The sequence below is a fragment of the Gavia stellata genome, chromosome 25 (genome assembly GCF_030936135.1).
Source record: "Gavia stellata isolate bGavSte3 chromosome 25, bGavSte3.hap2, whole genome shotgun sequence".
Lineage (NCBI taxonomy): Eukaryota > Metazoa > Chordata > Aves > Gaviiformes > Gaviidae > Gavia > Gavia stellata.
Window position 1 is genome coordinate 6,616,079 of NC_082618.1, and position 22,411 is coordinate 6,638,489.

At 42.7% G+C, this 22,411-nt stretch overlaps 1 protein-coding gene across 1 annotated transcript; it reads left to right on the plus strand.

The window, feature by feature from the left end:
- The first annotated feature begins 3,520 nt into the window (after positions 1–3,520).
- Positions 3,521–20,415, plus strand: TMEM248 (transmembrane protein 248). Its single transcript, XM_059829290.1, has 7 exons — positions 3,521–3,558; positions 12,767–12,941; positions 13,597–13,882; positions 15,140–15,290; positions 16,082–16,265; positions 16,735–16,878; positions 17,659–20,415. The coding sequence occupies exons 2-7, from the start codon at positions 12,783–12,785 to the stop codon at positions 17,677–17,679; spliced, it is 945 nt and encodes a 314-aa protein (XP_059685273.1). The 5' UTR covers positions 3,521–3,558; positions 12,767–12,782; the 3' UTR covers positions 17,680–20,415.
- Positions 20,416–22,411: the final 1,996 nt, after the last annotated feature.

Sequence of the window (22,411 nt, forward strand, 5' to 3'; positions counted from 1 at the left end):
CCATTGCTCTGAGCAGAAAAGCGCACTTTGCTTTCACAAAACATCAGTCTTCTGATCTTTAGTGACCCGCTTTACTAAAGGGACTTACCTTGCTAAAGCATTGAACATCAAGGTAAATAAGGCTTTGTCACTAAGGGTTTAGATCAGTGTACTTCAAGTTAAGAATAATCGCTCACTCCGCAAAAGGTAACCTCTTGCAAGAGAACTTTTTTATGCCAGTGAAACGTTTTATATATAATTTTAAATATCTTCCAGTTAATCCAGTCTGCCATGACTTGTTTGTGTACTTGAGATATCTCAAGCTACTTAGCTTGAACTACTCTTAAGCAACGTTAAATTCTTACCATCAAGGAGGAAACAACCTACCTCTTTATTATGTTCCACTGCTTTAAAAACACTGCTATTTTAAATTTGCACTGCAATAATTTCAGACCACAACTGTGATTTGTCCCTTTTTGTCAGATGTATTTAGCCTTATGAACTATGCATTCCTGGTGTTTCAGAGATAACCAGTTACCCAAAATTCCACTGCTGAGATGAAGCGATGAGCTAATTGGATGATCACAAGAAATTAGGTTATTTAATGTATCTCTGTGTTACCGCACCCAAATTGCTTAGGATCTGACCAGTGCTTGCCGTAAATAATACTGCAAAGTATTTTCTTTATAAACATTAGGTGCTAATTCTGATATCCAGGTACACAGGTTTTCCGGGGGTGGGGTGGGTGGTGGGAATGGATGACCGCAAACTTTCAGCTGTTGTGTAAATTGCCATGTTTAAATAAAAGTGTGTACATTATGCCCTTGTTAATGAGTTCCTAAGGATCTCGTCACTGAGTTTTGTTATGCTGTTAATGATTAATGTGAATATAATTGAGACTGCTTCTGCATTCTCTGTGGTTTGGGAGATACAATTCTTAGCAATTCAAGTGCAAGTCTAGGTAACAATGTCTTTTTCTTTGCAGAAAGATCATTGTAGCGATTAAGTACTTAAGAACGACTTGCTGGTGCATTTGTACTAAAGTATCTCTTATTCATATGCCATCTTGTTATCAAGCCACTAAAGTGGGAGTGTTTTCAGCAAACAAATCGTCCGAATCCCCCAAAAGGCAGGTAAGATGGATTTCCATACCCCATCTAAAAGTTAGCAAGCAGGAGTAGTTTGCTCCTAGCTGTAGTGTGGCCTGGGTAGTAACAATGCTGGGAGCAGCTCTCACAGGAACTTGCATTCTAGCCTTTGAGTAACTAGACTGCTTTAAGACCTTGTCAGTATTTTATTAGGCAAGTGACCTGTCTGTAGGTAAAACAGGTAAATAGTTTTGTCTTGCTTAAAAGTAAGGTAGTTCAGTTCCCCTAGTAATAACTGCCGAGTATCTTTCTGGTGTTTAAAAATTCAGATTGGGCAAGCCGTCGTGCACAGGGCGCTGTGGGGTGCTGCTCACTGAGCTGAGAAGATGCTGCATCAGTTCTGGGTTCAGCGTGAGCTGGTGAACCCTCTAGTAATCAGTACCAGATCAGCTTGGTACTGGGCATCGCCGTAGCGTGGAGATGCGCTGGTCCCACAGGCAAGTTTGGGATGAGATACAGTGAGGGGCACCAGTGATGCAAAAAGTTGTGAAATGGTATCTATGAACAAGTTACTTGTGAACCAGAGAGTTTAATTGAAATAATGTCTTAAAGTGAATTGGAATACAGGCTGCTGTGCTTTGGTGACTGTCACCGTATCAGAAACTATTTGTTCAACAGCCGACTACTAGTTCAGTATTACTGAAAACGAAGACTGCGCAGCTCATTACTAGGAATCGGAACTTGTGTTGTAAACTACTGCTTTGCATGTGGACTCCCTATTTGCTGTAGTAAAGAAGATATTTTATAGGAAGTACTGGTTAATTAAACTGTATGTCTTTTGGTTTCACATAATGAAATTAAATTGATTCTTCTACCCAGTTATTATCGACGTTTACGGATTCTCTGGTGTATATTCTCTGTGGTTGGGTATCTCATTCTTAAGGTAGGGAGGCAGACATAGATGCTGATACATATAGCTAGTGCTATTTAACTGCAATTTGAAATGAAGGGTTGAAAGGGCTGGGGGAAGAAGCAGCAGTGTTCCCTCTGATAAAGGACTGAACTTTGGAGGCTCAGATGCTATAGTGGCTGCAACACAGGACAAAATGGTTTCAACACTTTGTCTAGGTATCCAGCAGGAGATAAGGTGTCCTTTTGCTTTACAGCCACCACCCTTTTGTCAGAGAAGTGTGCACAGCTAGTGTGTATGTTTGGGGGTTTGGTTTTTATTGTCTGAGAGGCTTGCCAAATGTGCGTTGGCACTACCACATCCTGCTTTCCGAAATCCATGGTCAAGAAGGGAGTCAGTCATTAACTAAGGCGAGCAATTCAGTACTGTCCTTAGACATCTTTGAAGACAGGGTCATTGCTGACCTTTCAGATCTCCAGGAAGATACTGTAGTTTTACCTTTCCGAAGTACCACAACAATTGCAAATCCTTCGGGACGCTTTCCTTCCAACTTTTCCAACTGCTGCTGCTGCAGTCAGGGATGGGTCAGCGGGGTGGAGACGCTGGCTGTAAATGGGGTGAGGGCTTGCAGCTGTCCGTGCCCTGAGCAGCGGGTTATGATGGAGTGACTGGCCACAGGGGCTTGGGAGGGAGTGCTGTCACCTTCCGCTGGATCGCGGCCTGTTCCCTCTTCTCCCTTCGCTGGATGCCCCAGGGAAGAGCCTGGCTCTGTCCTCCTTACCCGTCCCTCCAGCATCTACATCCCGCTCTGCGGGATCCGCTCCAGTGTGTTACACCTCCCAGGTGCAAGACTTTTCCTTCTCCTCTTGTGAACGACATTACAATTAAAATGTTACTCTTCTGCTTTGTTTTGGTAAGCCCTCTGCTTTAAGGATCTTGAAGAGTTTTAGGTATTGGACACCTTAAAAGAAAAAAAACACTTGTTTTAGGTAGTTTTTAGTGGGAAAGGGGTGGAGGAAGAGCGGCTAGGAAGCCTCGGTACCACCTCTGGAAGGAAGGCCGGTGCTGGGGCTCCGCCGGGGCTGCACAACCCCCCCTCCAGGGCCTGAGAAGGCACCGGGCGGGCGGCGGTACGAGATGAGCCGTGAGCGCTTCACCGGCGCTGAGCCACCGCCTCCGCGCCCGCCCCTGCTGCGGCCGCGAGCGCGACCGGCGGGCGGGGCCGGGGCCGGGGCGGGGCTGCGGGGCCCCGCCCACCGCCTGGCTCCGCCCCACCGCCTGGCTCCGCCCGCGCGTTGCCGGCGCCGCAGCAATCTTGTCCCCCCCGCGCCACCGTCCGCGCGGCCGGCCGCGGTGAGAGGTCACGGCTGCGTCCCCGGAAGCAGCGGGAGGCGGTGGCGGCAGGAGGCGGGTGTCCGGGCAGCGGCGCCCGCAGCAGCCTCCCCCCCCCCCCGCCCCGTCCGGCCCCCTCCCCGTAGCCCCCGTCAGGGCAGGAGGATGGTGCAGAGCCCGCCCGCACGGCAGCCCCGCCGCCTCTGAGCCCCGCCCGGCCCGGGGGCCTCTTCCCCGCTTCGGGCTCCGGTAAGATGGGGACGGGGGTGGCTCTGGCTGAGGGGGCCCGCGGGCCTCCCGTGCTGTGCCATGCCGGGCGCGGGGGTCCCGGCCATCGCCAGCCTGGCGGGCCCGGGCGGGGTGAGCGTGGGATCGCCTTCCTCCTCCTCCGCCCCGGGGCGGGGGGGGTGGTCCTGCCGGTGCGCGGCGGGGGCGTCTCCGGGCCTCGAGGCCGGGATCCCGCTGGCGGCTCCGCGGGCAGGAGCGGGGCGTTGCGTTGCTCCGGTGACGGTTGTGTAACAGGGGAAACGCGGTGCGGGCGGCTGCGGGAGCGGCTGCCGGCACCCCGGCCGCGTTGCCGGGGCAGAGCGGTGAGCCGGGCGCATCCCGCCCCTCCACGGAGCTTCGCTTCCAGGTCGTTTGTTTTCAGGGCTAGACGGCGATGTGGTTTGGCCGGGCTGGTACCTTTTAGCGTTAGTTTTACCTCATTTTTTACTTCGAACAATTTTTGTAAAAGGTTGTTAGTTTAAACTTTGTATGTGTGGCGTCGTACCGGGAAAAAATAGTAAGAAAAAGTAATTACGGTAGCACTAAAAATATTTCCGTTTCAAAATAGCTTCTGAATAGTGACTGTTCGTGGGTTTTTTTGCTCTTCGCTACATATCTATGTTTTATCCTCTTCTGCTTGTTTGATTTGACCTGTCTAAAGGTGTCACGATGTTTTAAATACTAAAATTTCTGGTGCATCATGCCTAGAACATGGCTGCTAGATACCTAACGTTACATTTGAACCGTGTATCATAATCGCAGATATGGACATCCTGGGAAACATTTCTGCCTGACAAGGGTAAGAAGGGATTACAGCATAGCTGCTCTTTTTCTTTTTTTTTTTTTCCCCTCTGTTTGCTTTTTAAGGGCTTGTCTTCTCTGGGGAAATTTATTTGCATGATTAGCTCTAGCAGTATAATTATATGGGTAAATTTGCCCTGTTAGACAAACGTTGAGTCTAGATAAGAATTCATTAAGGATTATTCTCCGCATTGTCATCAAACTTCTCAGAAGTTTTGCAATTGGAAGTGTTCAGTGAGAAGAAAGCCTGTTGTGGCTGGGCTTCTCTTTTGTTTTTAAATCATTAATGGGTTTTTATAAACGGTTGAGTTAGGGGAAATACATACTAATCCTTCTGCTTCTAGGTTGGGCATATAGAACGGTTCTAGGTTCATCTAGTGAGCTACTGCTGCTTCCATCTGCCTGCCTTCCCTCCGGTCTCTGGGAATGAGCCCACGGCTGCAATCCGGTTTCTGGTCCGCAGGTGCCCACAGCACAGGGGACAACTTTTTCAGGCAGACCGAGCGGAGATAACACGGAATTGTGCCTGCGAGGCTGAATGCTCTTTGACCCTAGATTTAGTCCCGTCAAAGAGGATTAAGACCTTAGTAGCTCTGTTACTTTCCGTGATGCGAGGAGTGGCTCCGGGCTGGTGGAATGTGATTCTTCTTTCCGCCTTGAAAGACAAGAACTTGAAATGCCGCCTGATGATACAAAATAGGCAGTGTGCTCTGTCAGCGGAGAGGAGCGTCTGAGGGCACGGACAAACAGACCTCGGTGTCCTTTGTGTCAGCCGGATGCATCCGGCGAGAGACAGGAGGCTGGCACGTCCATCGCCCCTGGACGGATGTCATACCACGGGAGCGCGGCTCCCTCCTTAAACGCTCCCTGACAGTGTTCCTGCAGATCTGTTAGCTGTGCTCAACTTTTTTTTTTTCTTTTTTATTAGATAGCATAACATTTTTGGTAGAAATGAAGCTGTTTTGTCAAATGAGCCCTAAACTCAGTATTAATGAGGCTCGCTGGTGTCAGAATTTTGTTGCTTTTCCCAAATCTCTCCTTGCCAAAACCACGTCTGTGTTGGGAGTTTCATTTTTTTTGAGGAGACCGTTCTGACCTGTGAATGAAGCTGGTTCCCAGGACTCAGAACTCCCGGGTTTTGGCTTGGAAGAAAACTTACATATGCCCTGGCATGTCGGGTTTTGTTAATTATCTGTCTGTAAAAGGGGGACTGTACTTACCTATGTGAGTTTGGGCTAAGCAAATTAGAGTCCTATTTCTTTTGACCAGTGGGGGTGAAGTATGCAGGCATGGTAATGTTCCTGCCATATCCTTGATATTTCAGCTATTGCCTAAGTCCTTTATTTCAGTCATTTTTGCTGCCATTTGTGTTCTCTCCTTCACTAGTGGCCACGGGCTGTTTTCCTGCTTCTCTCACACAGCCCGTGTTACCTTCTTGCTACATCTAGAACTCCTTATTTTGCCATTCCCACTAAAGCTGCCATTTCCTCAACTTGTCAGTCGTTTTCTGCTTGTGATTCAAGCTGTGTATCTGTCTGCGTCTCCGTCACCTTACAGTTCTCATGGCAAGCAACAGTTCTCATTACAAACAGTCTGAAGAGCCTTTTCCTGGCATGTTTCTGCTGCTGAATTCTGTACCGCATTCCTTAACGGGTAGCCTTAATGAAGTCAACGATTAACCTTCTGAAATTGGTCACTAAACCAGTTTCTGATTGTTAAACTGTTACTGAGACTTTTCATACTCCTTGCGTAAAGCCCTTCTGTGAACTGCATTTGTTTGGGTGTTGTCAGTACGGCATATGCAGAATTTGATTTCTCGTGGAACTTTGACAGGTTCTATAAAACGGAATCATTTTGCTTTTGCCTTCCTCTCCCAGGTTCTCGTGCTAAGCAGCAGTAATCAGAATAGCTTTTTTTTTTAATACAACTTCAAAGCCCTTAAGTCTAGTGTTGTTTTACTGTAGTCCGTACGATCTAGATTGTGGTAAGTCATGTCATAAGTCACGACTTTGACTCATAAAAGTTGGAAGGTTTTAAAAATGCCCAAGCCAGAACTCTTGTACGTGAACGTGTACTCTTTCCCGTGGCGCAGGCTCACTTGGCGAACAGGGCTGCCTTATTAAAGTTTGGCAGCAAAATGTCTTATTTTCAACCAGCAGTTAGGTTTACTTTCATTTTACAGCTGGGTATATTTTAAATTGTGTTTTTCACTTTTAACAAAACTCAGAATTTGGGGTTCATTGAACCAGTGAAATAAGGCTTTCCTTGCATAATTTATATTTTCTGGCTTCTAACAAGACGCGTTTGCTGGGGAGGGCTGTTAAATACCTGGAAACTTTGCATACACAGAGAGAGTAACGCCTGATCCACAAATTGTCCTTTTTATTTTTTAACTCATCTACTTTTTATTGTAAGTTTTCCGTCTTTAACAAGAGCTATAGTCAGGAACTTGGGTGTTTGAAATTCAGTATCAGTTTGATCCTTTAAATTTACTATAACTCTGACCAAATTACTTCCCTTCCCTGGCTTTGTTTTATGGGTAGAACTGAAATGTTTGCTGTTTATGTAGCTCTTGGGGATGTTGAAACGCTTAATTATGCTTTGAAAAGCATTTTGAGAGGTGAAAAGAAACATTTCATGCAAGCATGAACCATTTTGCTTCGTTCGGTTCTTGCAAGTCCCCGGGCTCACAGGCTTTCATCAATAATCTACTTTCTGCCCGACTCCCTTATCAGAAGAACCCGGGAAAGCACCTCCTTTTCAACAGGTCATGTTCTCGCTCTCGTTCGCTGCTGTACGGTGTCTTCTCTCCGTGCTGTTTGCATGTGCAAAGGGCCAGGCCGTTTTCCTGCCATGCTTTCTGCTTCCAGGCTCTAGGAAAATGTTTTGGTTTTTTTTATCAGTAAACATATTTCTAGGATAAAATAGCTCAGAAAACTGTGATGAGCCACTGCCTGGTTTGAGGCAATTCACTGTTATCTCCCAGTTGGGTGCTCTCTCCTGGCGCAGTCTTGGGGGAGTAGATGTGTTTGTGTACATCTGGCTGCTGATCTTTTGGTTTGAAGGATCCCAGGTGATGTTTTCATCAACTTTCTTCCTCCGCGAGTCTTGATGACTTCTCTTCTTCTACTTTGTGAAGAAGTCTGATGGCATTTACTCTGCTTTGTTTTATTTTTTTTAACACTGAAGGACAGGAGGAGGGAAAGAGGATCAGCTGGACTGAAAAAGTGCTCTGCTCTGGAGGATTCCCTTCCCTTCGTTCCTCTAGGACTCAGCCCTGCCTGCCCTTCTGCCGCTGCCAGAGGTTTCAGGCTCTGCAATTTCATCCCGCAGGGTCTTGATGTGCTTCCTAAAAAGATGAATTGAAACAGCTGCAGATATTGGCACCTCTTTTTTTTCTCCACAGATAGCAGTATGGTAAAGTAAGCCTTCCTATAAAATTAGTGGGAAACCTCTCTTTTCCTCCCAACTGCATGTTTTATGACAAAAATATTAAATCGTGAAATTCTAACGAAGATTTAAAGGGAAAAAAAATAATCTTGATTAGCCTTCTCCAGTTCCTGAAAGAAACTCTCTGTAAAAGCTCTTGATAGTTTATGTAGTAGAAATTAATAGTTCATTTCGGGGCATAAACAGACAGCCTTCTGGTGAGTTTAGAAGCTTCTGTTTAATTTTAAATTGTGTCCTGTTTTCCTTCCCTTAAAAAAAGGAGGGGGGGTAATGATTGCTGCTGCTCTGAGAACCAGCAGAGGCTTTATTTTCAGTTGTGAGATCAGCTGAGGTTCCTTTTGCTAGTTCTGTTCAATAGGCTGGTGATACTAGATTAGAGATACAGCCATTCTTATTAATTAGTCTTTACAAAGCTTTGACAGACCATTTTGAATATTTTGAACTTTAATAGGCAGCTTCACAGTTAACACAACTGTGATCTATTTTGCTTTACTATTTTAGTGTTTTAGGTGTTAGACATCAAGTTCGGTCTGAAGAGAAGAAAACCAGATTAAAGATATTTTTGGTACCTGCTGCTGTTTACTGTTCTTAATGAGAGGCACTTTACTTTGAGATCAACACCATTTCTTTGTTAGCGTGTTATTTATGGTTGGTTTGCAAGGAAAATCACAGTTCAGTTGATTTGTGTTTATGAGTGTTTTTCTGGCACGCAACATAATTTTCATTCAAAGTGGTTAACCCTGATGTGACCCGTTTCCTAACGCCCATTGTACTACTAGTAATGGGGCATCTTTGAAAACATAATTGATTTATAAATCTGAACTGCACAGTTAAGATTAAACGCTGTTATGTGCGATAAGATGTTCAGGCTTAGAAAATGTGCGAGGTCTTAACGGAGTGCTGTTGGGATGGGTTAGCGCTGGCCTGCTGCCCTTCTCTTCTACCCACAGTTTTCTTCCTTAAGATATTTCCGTGGTGGTTTTTTATTATTTAAACCCCTCCAAATGTTTTTCTCCTCTAGACTGACTATCTTAGATGCACAACAAGGAGGGGAACTATCTGTAGGGAAATTACATGATTTTAAGCTTTCTGGTGGAAAGATGGTAGTTGACATTATGGCAAGATACATGTAAAAATTGTCAAACGTTTACTTTGATCTCTTTAAAATTCATATTTTGGGTAGTTTTCCTTTTGGCAACTGCAGTGTTACTTTTAATACCTGCTTTGCTATAGCACGCATTTTCTAATTGTTGTTAGGAATTCCTTTTGTTTAATACTAAGCCCCGAAATGGGAATTTAATACTTCTGCTATGACTCATCTCATTGACTTTTTGGGCTTTGCGATAGACTTCAAGATTTTCCTTATTTGTAATTTATTCTTGAAAAACTCATCGGTCTATTTCAGAAGTTGCCTTTTCTATACTCTTTCATAGACGAATAAGGAGGAATTTAAAATGTTACTTCTTTGGGGTTGCTGTATCTGGTCTTCAGCTGTACGGGAGGAAGACTCCCTAAAATGTAGAGTAAGTGACTGTTTCCTCGCTTTTTAGACGGCTACCCAATTCTGCGTTTGCCTGGGACTCTGACGTATGAGCTGTGGTGTGTTTCCATCCTTTACCATTTTCCTCTTTTTAACTGTATAACAGAATTTCTGGGGTTTGCAGGGCCTGATTTAAGAGCACAATCTCTCTGCAGCAGTTGTCGAGTGTTTCCCGATGAGTACCGTCAGCTGTAACTCTGCCTGAACGTGGCATTTGGTCTTGATGTATACACCTCAATACCGAGCAATTACTTTGGAGTTGGTGGCCAATGTTCCAGGCTGGCAGTTTTCATTCTTCCCGTTGCGCTTGAGCTACTTGTAAGGCTGACTGTGGAGATTTTTATTGCACAAGTATTAAAAGGCTTAGCCGGAGTGGAGAGCGGCAGGCAGCAGTTATTAGAGCCGCTTTCTAAACTATTTATTTAGCTAAAAAGTGAAATCTGATCTTGCTTTCCTGACCTGCCAGGAGGTAATAGCATTCGGTTTCTTTTTTTAAACTGTGTGAAAAAGAAATGAAAGTTTTTAAATTCTGTCCTTTAAGTTATTCATTTACACAGAGGAAGTTGTTAGTTACAACCAGAGCTGGTAGAAGAATAGCATTTGGGTCGTGTTTCTAACAGGTCCTAACAGAAAGGAGGAGTTTAAGTGTGTGGACTGTTAACCGAACCCCTAAAATCTAGTGGGAATATACATTTTGATCTACGTGCACTGATCTGTTTCACAAGTTCTTTGATAATTTGTGTTATTTAAGCACTTTATTTCATAAAAAGTCGGTAGTTCTTCAGGCAGCAGCGTGGAAATGTTCTTCTTAGTTCTGGTTTGCACTAACCGTGTCCAATTGCTATTTTCATGTCAGCTCTAGTATTGAAATCCGCAGTTGTTCCCTTTTCTCCCACAAATGCTCAAAAGGCATATTACGCTTTGGAAATTGCAGCTTATAGCATTTTCTAATTGCTTTCAAAGCCGCTGAGTTACGGGAGCATATTAAGCAACCGGCACTTAAAAGCTGGTGATCTCTTACGTAAAAATATTAGCCCAAATATTTTTATATGTATGCTTTTCAGCGCATCCAGTTTTATGGCTGATCTTAGACCCTGTGGTAAACAAGCGTGCTAATGGAGCTGTTGGAAGCCCCTTTAAAAAGGAATCACAGTGCTGTATGTGCTGAGGGTGACATTCAGCTTTGATTAAATGCTGTAATAAAGCCTGCATCTGTGTTATTATTTTCAAAAGGAAATTCAGAAGGGAACACGGAATACAACTCTGCTTTTGCTTTATCTTTTGATCCTTTTCCATCTCAACATGTGTCTCCAATGTTTCTAGACGGAGTGTTTGGGATTTTTAACTAGGGCTCGTTTAAGAAATTTGCTGCCAGTGACAAGGTAAGAGGCAGAACATCCAGAAGTGCAGATCGTACCCAGCGTGATCCTTAACACCAGCTCTGCCTTTCCCTCTCCTGCCTTCTCCCGAGATCTTTGCTGGCCTGTTTGGCTGTGGTACAGCTGGTCTTGGAGAAAGACAGTTCTGGTAAGGTGCACGGTTGTCATCACCTTTTCTTTCCTCTCTTCTCTCTCCATCCTTTCTCTGCACCGTGCTTTTCACTCTCAGACACACTCTGTATTTTTCTAAAGAGATGTTGGCAGCACCCAGTCATTCTCGCTGATAAGAAGTTGCCAGCTTTTCTGGTCCTTGCAGAGTGGATGAAAATTGGTTGATGGTGCAAAACAGTAAACCCAGGACGTGATCTGGTGCTCTGGAGTGAGCCCTGTTTCAGCAGATTTCACCGAGGCGAGCAAGTAGGTGTGTGGGGAGGAGACGGGGAAAATCAGCATGTGCAGCTCGGTGTTGTGTTATTACCACAGGCTCTCGGGTCTCTTCTCGGGGAGTTGAATTTTTCCCCTCTCTGGAGCAGTTTTGCAGGTTTTGTCAATATTCCTTCTGTTAAGAATAACAAGCATTTCTGCCAGTAAAATCTCGAGTATACACAAGAAAGTTGTGATCATTGTACATTGTGGGAGCTGAAAAAGGCTTTGTCTGAAAGCTTGTCCTTTTCCTGCCTCCTGCTTTCTTTTAAATCAGTAGACCAGCTCAAAGATTGCTCTCTCCCTCCCTCACCTGCTTTTCAAAACCTGTCCCTCTCTCATCCTGAGACCTACCATGGCTTCAGCCCTGCTACATCTGGATTGGAAATGACGTCCTACATCTGGATTGTAAAGGACGTGTACTTCTAATAAGAGTCAATGAGAATCACCCAGACCTGCAGGGAGCAGAGTCCCTGACTTAATTAAAAGTTATCAGATCTGTGTGAATGCTCACAGATTAACCATTGCAGAGCTGAATTCTTCAAATGCTAGTCTTGAAGCTTGCCCTTTCCTATGAATTTTGGGGATAAGCAACACTTTGCTAGGAACAGTTACCGCCCTTCTAGTTTATTTGGGGTTAAAAGCCTGTTCAACCAGGATGGTAGGTAAGGTGAATATAAGAGGTTTACTTGAAGTTCCTTCCTTGCAGAGCTGCTGAAGGAGATGCCGCAAGGCTGCCCGTTAACACTGGCCTGTTTGCTTTTCCTTGTGAGTGCAGGTGGGGAAGCTGATACCGTAAACTTACTCTGGCTCTTCCTGCTCTGCAAATGAAGAGAAAATTCGGAAGGGGAATCAGACAAAATACTGTATTTTGGATGAAAATTAGTGATTCAGTACATTTCCTCAGCATGTGTAGGGTCTTTTCTTTGTTTACAGACTCTAGCAAAAGTCTAGATCCTGCGAGAATCAAATAAAGAAAGGACTCTTCCAGCCTCCGCCCTAATGCAGTTGTTGGGTGTTTCTGACCACAGGATTCTTGACGTAATGACATAGCCTAAAATGACATAGGCTGCTTCTCAGACCCCATTTTGAAGGTAGAGGCATTTGGGGCTAGGGAGGGGGTAAAGGGGGATCTTTAAGGCTTCAGCCTCAGTTTTGAAGGCAAATGCAAGGATGTACGAAGTTTGATCTGTGGGCTGCATTACAACTCCATCCACACTGTAATTTGGTGAATTCGGATATTACTGGAATTAAAGTATAGCGGTGTATATCCTGCCTAGGTGCATGGGGAAAGAAAAGAACTGGTTTTATTGCTTATCAGTGATATTTGACTGTGCTAGAAGTTGTCCCTGTTTCTTAGAATCTGTTCCTAGCTGGCAATTTCAGGCACTGAGAAGGTGATGTCGAGCATGCTTTGATTTGTGCTTTATTTAAGGCATACTGTGTTCAATGAACAGTAGAGAGTCATATAATTGAATCTCATTTTGGTATAGGATTCCATTTTTTGTTGTCAAACTTCTGTCTTACTTGACCTACCACCCCCCACCCTGTAACACACACAGCCCAGTCACTCTGTTGTAATATTCCTTGTTTTCAGGTGAACAATCAGAATAATGTTCAACATAAACCTGTTGGAGAACCTGAAGGTTTACATCAGCAGTCGACCTCCGCTTGTGGTCTTTATGATCAGTGTAAGCGCTATGGCTATAGCTTTTCTGACACTGGGTTATTTCTTCAAAATCAAGGAGATCAAGTCCCCAGAAATGACAGAGGTACGTACAAAAAGTTTCTGAGCTAAACAGTGGGAATACTAATTTGAAAAACATGCCCAAAGCTAATGAGGTGGGTTTTTTTCCCCAAAATAACCCTCTCATGGGAGTGCGCAGAGTCTTATGGGGGAGGTTGTCTTCATTTATACTTGCCTCTAATTTCATAAGGAAAGAGGCTATTGGTATGAATGTTTGCATAGTCTTGTTTTAGTTTGAGGCCAAATCATCTGACATGGATCTTCCCTGATATGGCTGGGAGCCTTTCTTTTTCTTACTCTGTTGTGCCAGCTAGCTTGTTAGTGAAACTTATCTAGTAGTACTACTCTGTAACGAGGGAAACCTTGCTAGAAACCGCTCATACCCTGAGCGTGGTGAGAATGAACCAAGTTAGTATGTTCCTTCTTTAGTTTAAAGGAGGATATTCTGCCGCTGTCAGGCAGTGACTGCGATTGAACGTGTCTAACGTTTGTAAACAACTTGCCCCGTTGTTGAGATAGCCATGGTGGTATTTGCACTTGCTTTGTGAGCCATGTAGTTTTTGTTAAATGGCTTGGAACTGCGGGTGGGATGATACATATCAAGGTCTGCACTGCTCTAGAGAAGTGGCAGCCAAGAGTTAATTTGCTAATCTGTTTGAAATCTTCACATCTGTTTTAAGGACTGGAATACTTTCCTCCTGAGGTTTAATGATTTGGACTTCTGTATATCTGAGAATGAAACCTTAAAGCATCTCATCAATGATACCACAACTCCAGAAAGTACTGTGACTAGCGGGCAGGCAAGATCTTCTACGCAGTCTCCACAAACTCTTGAGGACTCTGGTCCAATAAACATCTCTGTTACAATCACGTTGACGCTGGACCCACTCCGACCATTTGGCGGATATTCTCGCAATGTCACACATCTAAGTTCCACAATTTTTGGACACCAAATTGGACTCTCAGGTATGCAAGACTTGACCTTTATAAATTTGAGTGATAACTATATAATCAAATACAAACTCACTAGCTTATCATTGGTGAGATAAATCTTTTGCTTAGAACGTACATGTATTTCCAGATTTGTTCTGAGTATATTCCTATATAGAGCCCTTCATTTGTTTGCTAGAAAAACAACTCCTTGCATTCAGAATGGAAAATAACCTGCAGGTTTACCAAGATGAGGCTTTGCAGTTTTAAATTATTAACCTAATGACAATGGAAGGTAATTTTTAAGCCAACAGAATTCTGAGGAGCGAAAGTTTTTACAGTGACTATCTTCAGTTCTATCTTGATCCATCTTCAAGTCCTTAACTCACATTTTGAAGGCATTAATGTATACGCATTAGAGATCAAGTAGCATGTTGTCTAAAAATACAGAGTTTATCTAAAATGCATACATGAATAAACTTTAATATCGCAAACAGCAATCAATTAGGTGATTAAATTTTCTGTGGTGTGAAGGGACTGATCTGTTATGTGGCTGCCCTGACAGTAAGTTTTGACAGGAGAGTGTAGAGAATTAGTAGAAATGGATAATAGAACCTCACTGAATTTTAGCTTTTAGCCAGGATTGCATTTTATAATAATGCCTGAAGGTGTCTTGAACCTCAGAGACCTGTGAAGAGACATTTGCCATAGCTGTAAACCTGTATTACTGTATTTTATGCTGTTATTTTGTTACTGCTTTAAGAGCTTTCAAATGCAAGTACCATTTCCAGTAGCCTGGGTTTATTTTTAGTGTAAATATATTCACATGGAGTTAACGTACGCTACTTAATCTGCAGTTCAGTATCTGCTGGCACCTTTTTGTCTACACGAATATCTCCAATTTGAAAAGTAAGCGTCAGAAAAAGCAATTGTGGAACAAAGTCTTTGAGAGGAGAAAGGCTAAAGATCTGTGGTTTTTACTTTCTAATAAAAAGACCATGCATGAATTCACTTATAAATAGTGAGGTTTTAATTTCTGAAAGGAGGCTAATGACCCCACTTCTTCAGGGGGCAGGAGAGATTAGAAAGACCAGCAGCTGGGGGTTTTGTAGTTTGGTTTTTAACTTTCTTTTTGCTCTCTTTGTTGATAGTAAAGATCCCGGATGACTTCAAAGGTACAGATTCAGGGTGATGCTTGCTGCCTTCCTCATTTGCGTGTTGTCCTTATCCTAGTGCTTGTTGCTCAGATACTTTTGTGAACGAAAACCAGCTTTCCTTCTCTCTTTCTCAAAGGCAGGGAATCCCATGAGGAGATCAATATTACATTCACCCTGCCGGCTGCCTGGAATTCGGATGACTGCGTTCTTCATGGCCACTGCGAGCAGGTTGTGTTCACAACCTGCATGACTGTGACAGCAGCCAGCAATGTATTTCCTGTCACAGTGTAAGTGCATTTTAAACACTCCTTCGTAGACTGCTTACTGGGTGATTAATTCCTCAGCTGGTTTTCTGAGGCTGCTACTTCTTGATGAACGTTAGTGTTGACTGTGGAAATTAGGTACCTGCCTTCCTTCCCCCACAGTAAAAACCCTGTCTTGAGACTTTTGCTGTCTTTTAGCAACAGCAGATTTTTCTGTGGATGTTTTGAACTATAGCCCCTACCTGCCTTTCGACATGCTACCTGTGATTTAAACTTCACTAGGAACAAAAGAATTCGTGACTATGTAAGAAAGAGACCCTATAATTGAGTTTCACTACCTTGCGTGAGAGCTAAGGCTTGACACTAAAGTTCTTATCCTCTTCCCTGCTGAGAGATCGGCGTAAGCAGAATGCTGCTTTGCTACCGTACCCCAGCAGGTACAGACTTTTCATCCAAATAGTTTTTTCCCTTTGTCTTCTCTAGACTGCCTGACACTATACCCTGGAGAACCACCAGATAGATTCACATGACTGTGTGAAGCCTGATGAACACCAGTGTTTTTCTAATTAAGCTGTGGGATGTTGACTTACTGGAACAACGTGCAGTTAAATTCTAATCTTAGTATAGGAATCATACGTTTTTTTATATACCCTTTTGGTTAAGCTTTGTATTTTGTTGTTGTTTTGGAAGGTCCAAAATAAACCCATGTTTTATGCTGCTGTTGAGAAGACTGGGCTTGACTCAGTTCTAAAAGTTAGCCTTACTGAACATGGAGAATGGCAGTTGGGGTGCTAATTATTTCTGTTTTTCTGCAGTCAGCCACCACATTGCGTTCCTGAAACATACAGCAATGCTACACTTTGGTACAAGATCTTTACCACAGCAAGGGACTCTAATACAAAATATGCACAAGATTATAACCCATTCTGGTGTTACAAAGGAGCGATCGGAAAAGTGTATCATGCTTTAAATCCCAAACTAACTGTTATAGTTCCAGATGTAAGTGCCGTGGTGTTTTTATATGTTATGTTGAGTAAATGCTTAGCAGTTGTTTAATTGAGTATGGGTCTGTTTGTGTCCTAAAATAGTCGTATCCCGTGCTGGTTTATTATGTAGTGCAGTGGTTGAGACAGAGTGGGGTATGCGTTACCCTTGGTGGGCGTGATGGTCTTCATGTAATCTCCATGTGCCTCACAGCTTTTAATAACTAACATTTATATTTTGAAATGATTTGACAAAAGACACTGCCAGTATATGGGAAGAGATTTCTAGTAGAGATTTTTAAGGTGAGGAACACTTTGGCTCTTTGTGCCACAATTAGGAATCACTTTCATTACTATGTCAGCAGCGCAAAGGGGAGAAAGTTGATTCATGAGGTAATTTCTGTGCTGACCTGATAATTATTGCTTTAATATAAAATGCCAGCTATTTGTGTGTTGTCAGTAAATGGTTTTAATTCTCTGTGCAGGATGATCGCTCTCTAATAAACCTGCATCTCATGCATACCAGTTACTTTCTTTTTGTGATGGTGATTACGATGTTCTGCTATGCAGTTATTAAAGGCAGACCAAGCAAACTGAGGCAAAGCAATACAGACTTCTGCTCTGAAAAGGTGAGTCTGTGTAATAACAAAATATTGACTCTGATAAGAAAACATAGAAAACCTCCTTTTTTACATAGTACAGACTGGTTTTTCTTATCTCTGGAGATGTAGATTTAATTCCCTTTCAGAGACATGGGTGTTTCATTGTGGACAGGGCAGATGGGTGCTACAAAATACATGTATGTGCTTTGTAGAGTCTCAGAGTTAGATTTCTCTCCTACAGAATTGGATTATTGCAGTTCAGCAAGTGCTGTAATTGCAACTTTCCTGCCATAATTCTGGTGTTACTTGCACCGTTTTGTATGAAGCAGTGAATAGATCGCATTGAGTAGTTTTATTTATCTTTTATCACAACAGACTAAAAACTTTGAATAAAACATGATACGTAATTCTAAGGCTTGTTAATCAGAATTAAATTAAAACAATGACAAAGCTATTGAAACAGTCATTGTTCAATACTGCATTGGAGACCTGCACTTTGCTTGAAGGATTAAATATTAATGTATTTAATTGTGAAGTAGGAAGCTAACATTGGCACCTTTTGATCTTAATGATATTTTGTAGTGTAAGCTGTTTTGGGGTTTTTTTGGGTTGTTTTGTTTTTTTTTAATTGATTATGCTAAGTACAAAACACCTTCAGATTTCCTTTGATTTCCCTTCCAAGTTAGACTTTTCAAAGTTCTTTGAAAAGGCAAGGACAGATATGCCAGCTGCATGGAGATAAGCAATATCACTGTTACGGGATTAAGAAATTGACTTTAATTAAATGTTTTCTTTTCTTTTGTTTAGGTTGCTTTGTCAGAAGCATAATCCATCCTCTCCTTTTACTGAGAATGACTGAGAACCGTAATCATTGCCTGCTGAACCTAGAATGGGTCTTAACACTCTGTGAATACATTATCTTGCAATGTTGGTTTATTCCAACCAAAGACATTTCAAGTGCCTGTAATTGATTTGTACATATTTATAAAAGTATATTCAGAATAGGTCAGACGATGCACTTGTTCCGCATTGTAGTGCGGCAGGAAACTTTCAGTCTTTACCTGTGGACATAGCCGAATGTTTGTGTAGATATGTTTAGTGATATGGCTACATATAGTCAGAGCAAGATATTTTTGTCTAGCTGCATCTGGGCAGGTTAAGATGCCTTTGCAAGTGTCTCAAACAAACCAACAGATCCTTGTTTTTTGCCCAATGATATGTACAGTGTGTTTGAAACAGTATGCACCTTTGATATAATACTGCATTTCCAAAGCCACCAATCTACTACATGAATTAAATGTGTATTTGTGTGGCCTAATACTTTCTTCCATTTGCTCCTTGCTTGCAAGAAAAGATATCAATATTTTAGATTTTTTTTTTTGAAGAAGGAAATACATATTCACATTTTAATAGTGCTGTATTTAGGACAAACTTGTGCTTTTATTCATAGTAAAAAAATTAAGACGTGAAGTCCCATTTTAAAACGTTTCTTATTAAAAAGTGCTACGTTTGATTATTTTTTTTTATTTTTTCATTTGATTTTTTTTTTTCATTTGGCTTGCTGAATGCCAGAGAATCAGTCAGCATAGAGACTATCTGGAAAGCTTTCCACCTGGCCTCCCATCCGCAGCCCTCAAACCAGGATTGTGTGTCTCTGCTGAAGAGCAGCTTTCTGTAAACTTTTTTTTCTAGAAAGTGAAACTTAATAAAAAGATGTATTGTATTAACAGTCTGTTGGGGCTCCGCACAGCCTTGGGCAAGTGCAAATAATGAAAGGAAAAGAAATCCCATAGTCTGGTATAGAGCTTCACTTTGGGACGCTCCATCCATCTCTGAAGGGCAGCTGAAAATGACACTTTTATTAGCTTTGTCCCATTTCCATTTAATGCTGTCCACTCAGGGGAAAATGACAAGGAGAGGACTAGGGCTGTTGTGATTAAGGTCAAAGAAACCACACAGTAAAACACACACTGTTCTCTGTGTCCATTCTTAAATCAGAGGTTTTATTCTGTGCATTTCTCCCTTTCCTGCTGTGGCTTTTTCTGTTTTCTTTCTGGCTTCTTATCGAGTAGCCTCCTTAATTTTCAGGAGTCGGGGTTTTCCTGCAGACATTTCCACCACTGCTTTTAAAATCTCACTGGTTGCCTTAATTGACCTTTCATCTTGTCTGTCAGCTTTCTTGTCAGGTAGTGTAACTGTAGGTCTGCATGCATACACATAAGCTTTTTCCTTCCTCCTTTTGCTCTAAACTACACAAAAGAAGAAACCCAAGTCAAAATCTCAGAGTCTCAATTATGCTGGCATAAGATTCTTAGTTTATTACCTATAGACACTATGGAGTGTGGTACCCTACTGCTCTGTAGGCCTGTATGTATGGGACTTCAGTAGGTTCACGAGTCTTCAGAGCGTTTGAAGCAAAATAGTCACACTTCTCTTCAGAACATATTTCCTTTATAGAATTTCAGTTACTTACGTGGTGTTAACTAACGTGCGTTTTTCTCCGGGGATGTTAAGGCAAAGCTTTAGAGATGGCCTAGTTTGAAGTCTGGGGTTAATATGAAGCTTCCAGTTTTCTCCTGATGCTGCTGTGGGCTAATACTGCTTCGCTGAAATGAGTCGGTGAAGTCAAAACAGGTAGACGGCTTCTCACGAAGACTGTCCGAGCTGTTCCTAACTCACCCGTACCCAGCCTTCTGCATTAATGCTGACTTCTAGAGTTGCCTACGAGGGTGGCTTGAACTGGGGACCAAAGGCAGAGCAGGAAACAGAGTGGGGGGTGTTGCACATTCCGGAAATACCTAGAAAGCACCCAACGTAATGCGACTCCTTTAAAAAAGCAAAGCCGTATCCTTCCTGTTTCAGCAAATTAAAAATCAAATTCCAAACGTTCTAACTGGAATTTGGTCTGTTGGGGAAAACAGGTTTATTTTTTTTAATCTGGTTTTGCTATTTGATAATTAGAGGAGCCTGCTTTGCAATTTATTACCCACTGTATCGAAGTACCCAGAAATACCAAGATCGCAACCCACAAACGGGAAAATGTTTAAGAGTTGTATTTTTTGGCCTTAGTTTATCCCTTTGCACCCCTGTATTGCAGCGGAGAGGTAAGGGTGTCCATCAGGTTAGAATGCTGTAATACTGAGGAATACCGGATGGTTCCTAGGTGCAATGTACAAAAGTTAAATGCAGCCAAACAGAAGAGTAAAAACTTAATATTAAAGTTCAGATCATATTGATCTTTCCTTTTTTGTTTTCTTTTTCTTTTTAACTATGACTTGAATCAGTTTTGATTCTATTTGTACGTGTTTTCTTGTTCTTAGAAAGCTGCCATTTTCTTTTGCATTTTTCTTTGGCATTACATAGAAAATCTGAGCCTTGGTTTTCAACCCTCTGCAGGTGATTGTAGGGTTAAGATGGCTTTTGGTTTTTGTTTTGTTCTTACATTTCACTTGTCTTGTTGCATGATGGTTAATAGCTGATTTGGAAATGACATTTCTCTCCTAGATTAATTTTGTGTTTGTAAGATGTGCATATTGCTTTGCAGAATAAAAAAGATGAAGTTTATTCTGTTGTCTTTATTTCGACTGCCCAGTTACTGTGGAGGTTTCATAAATTATATGTTACATGGACCATCAGAGGAGATTAGTAGTGAAAGTCCGCAGTGGATTGGCATTTCAAACCCTTTGTGTACCCATGGTGCAGGGAGCACCTTATGTGGACTGTTACGTATAGAATCACGTAGGTTTGAAAAGATCATTGAGTCCGGCCGTAAACCTAACACTGCCACATCCGCCAAGTATCGTGGGGTAGGGAATGTAGCTGGTGCCCAGCGTGAGAAACGCGGAATTTGTGAGCTAGAGCCATCTCTCCTGTTGCTGTTCCTTGATGATGATCGTGCCTTCCACTGCCTCCTCGCTGCAGGTGCTGTGTAACTTCCTCAGCTGAACCGAGACCAGATGCTGAGTGTTTCAGAATGCCTGCAGGTGACGGGAGGTGCTTGGAGGACGTGTATGGATGGCTGCTGAAATCAAGATAGTGTGACTTGTTAAATTCTAGCTCCAGTTACTGGGCAGCTGGAACAAGTTGCACCTGCATGTCTTCAATGCTTGAGAGTAGGAAGAACATACTTCGTTTTGCTCTTGGAAGCTTATTAAAAGCTAGGCACTGTGTGCTTGACAAGTACAAGGTGGCCAGCCTGTCTTGCTCCTCTGAAGAATGGAGTTCAAAGCATCCACATGGTGCCTGTTCAAATCTAGTGGCAAATGGGAACATGGTTTAAAAGCAAATCTGTGACGTATAATTTTTACTGCAGAGAGGGACTCTGAGAATTAGTAGAAAAAAGCTATTTTAATAGAATAGTTTTTATAAATCCCCTTGTATGGCTCTAGGAAACCTGGCTAGTTCTGAAATGTCTGCCCTGAATGAGCATTAACGCTCTGCATTAGCACAGTCTCAACTTTGAATGAGTCTGTCACTATTTTAGTCAGCAAAGCAGTTGTCTTTGGCCTCCGCTGAATCCTGTCCCTCGGCCAGCAAAGAGGAAGAGAAAGGCAGTCGGACACGTATTCACTTGTTTTCTGTTAAATAAACTCTTTCATAACTTGAGCAGCCACTATTTGGCAAGCGCCCAGCTTTGTTCAATGAGTTTTATAGGAGTGCAACTTCCTTGAAGACAATCCTGTTTTCACAGCTCTTGCGGCATCAAGTTACACTTGAGCAAACTTACAGGAGGATCTACAGTGAGTTCCCACTGGGGAGAAAGTACTCGGCAAATCAATATGTGATTGAATTCATTTTGTTCTAAAGTAAAGGTGAGCAGCCTCCTGCCTGGAATATTTCCCAAGCCTCTTACATAGGGAAAGTCGTGCTGTAATTTAGTGCCATAGCCTTAAGTAAGGTTCTCTCAAGGCTCCCCCCTGGCTCTTGATAGCGTGAGCAGCTTAATATTAGGTGTTCCAAGCCGGTGGTACAACGGAGGGGGAAAAGGCTGTTTTGCTGGTATCTCCAGGTGCTGGAAGGGTGGGGTGAGCAGAAGGGATCCATTTGATAACACTGTAATAAGGCTGTTTGCTCATAACGATGATGTTTGTTAACAAACTAAAATAAGGGCAATGAAAAATTATGTAAAGCTTGCTCATCTGGAAAAAATGCACGCGCTGTGTTTGCAATCAGATTACATCTAACGTTAGCAGGCGGCTACAGACTGGGATGGGAAGTACCATCTGCCATCAGCGATGGCATTTCTTTAATCGGGTGCTTTGTGCCAAATATTTTGGTACTACGTGAAAGTATTGCTGAAAATTAGGAACAGCATCTGTCTGCCCACAGCAGCGCCTTCTTTCTGCAAGCAAATTGCTTTAGCCTTCTTTTTAGTTTCAAAGAAACGTTCTCAAAAGTTCGTATGAAGGAGTATGCTGGCAGCTGCTGAAACTGGGATTGTAAATTCTCCTTTTCTCCTCCCTCCAGCTCTAATCAAAATTTTGCTAGTGATGAATTCCCTGGCAGAGTGAGAAAATAAAGCTGTAGCTAAAGGTAGACGCCCATGTTTCTGTTAAACTCT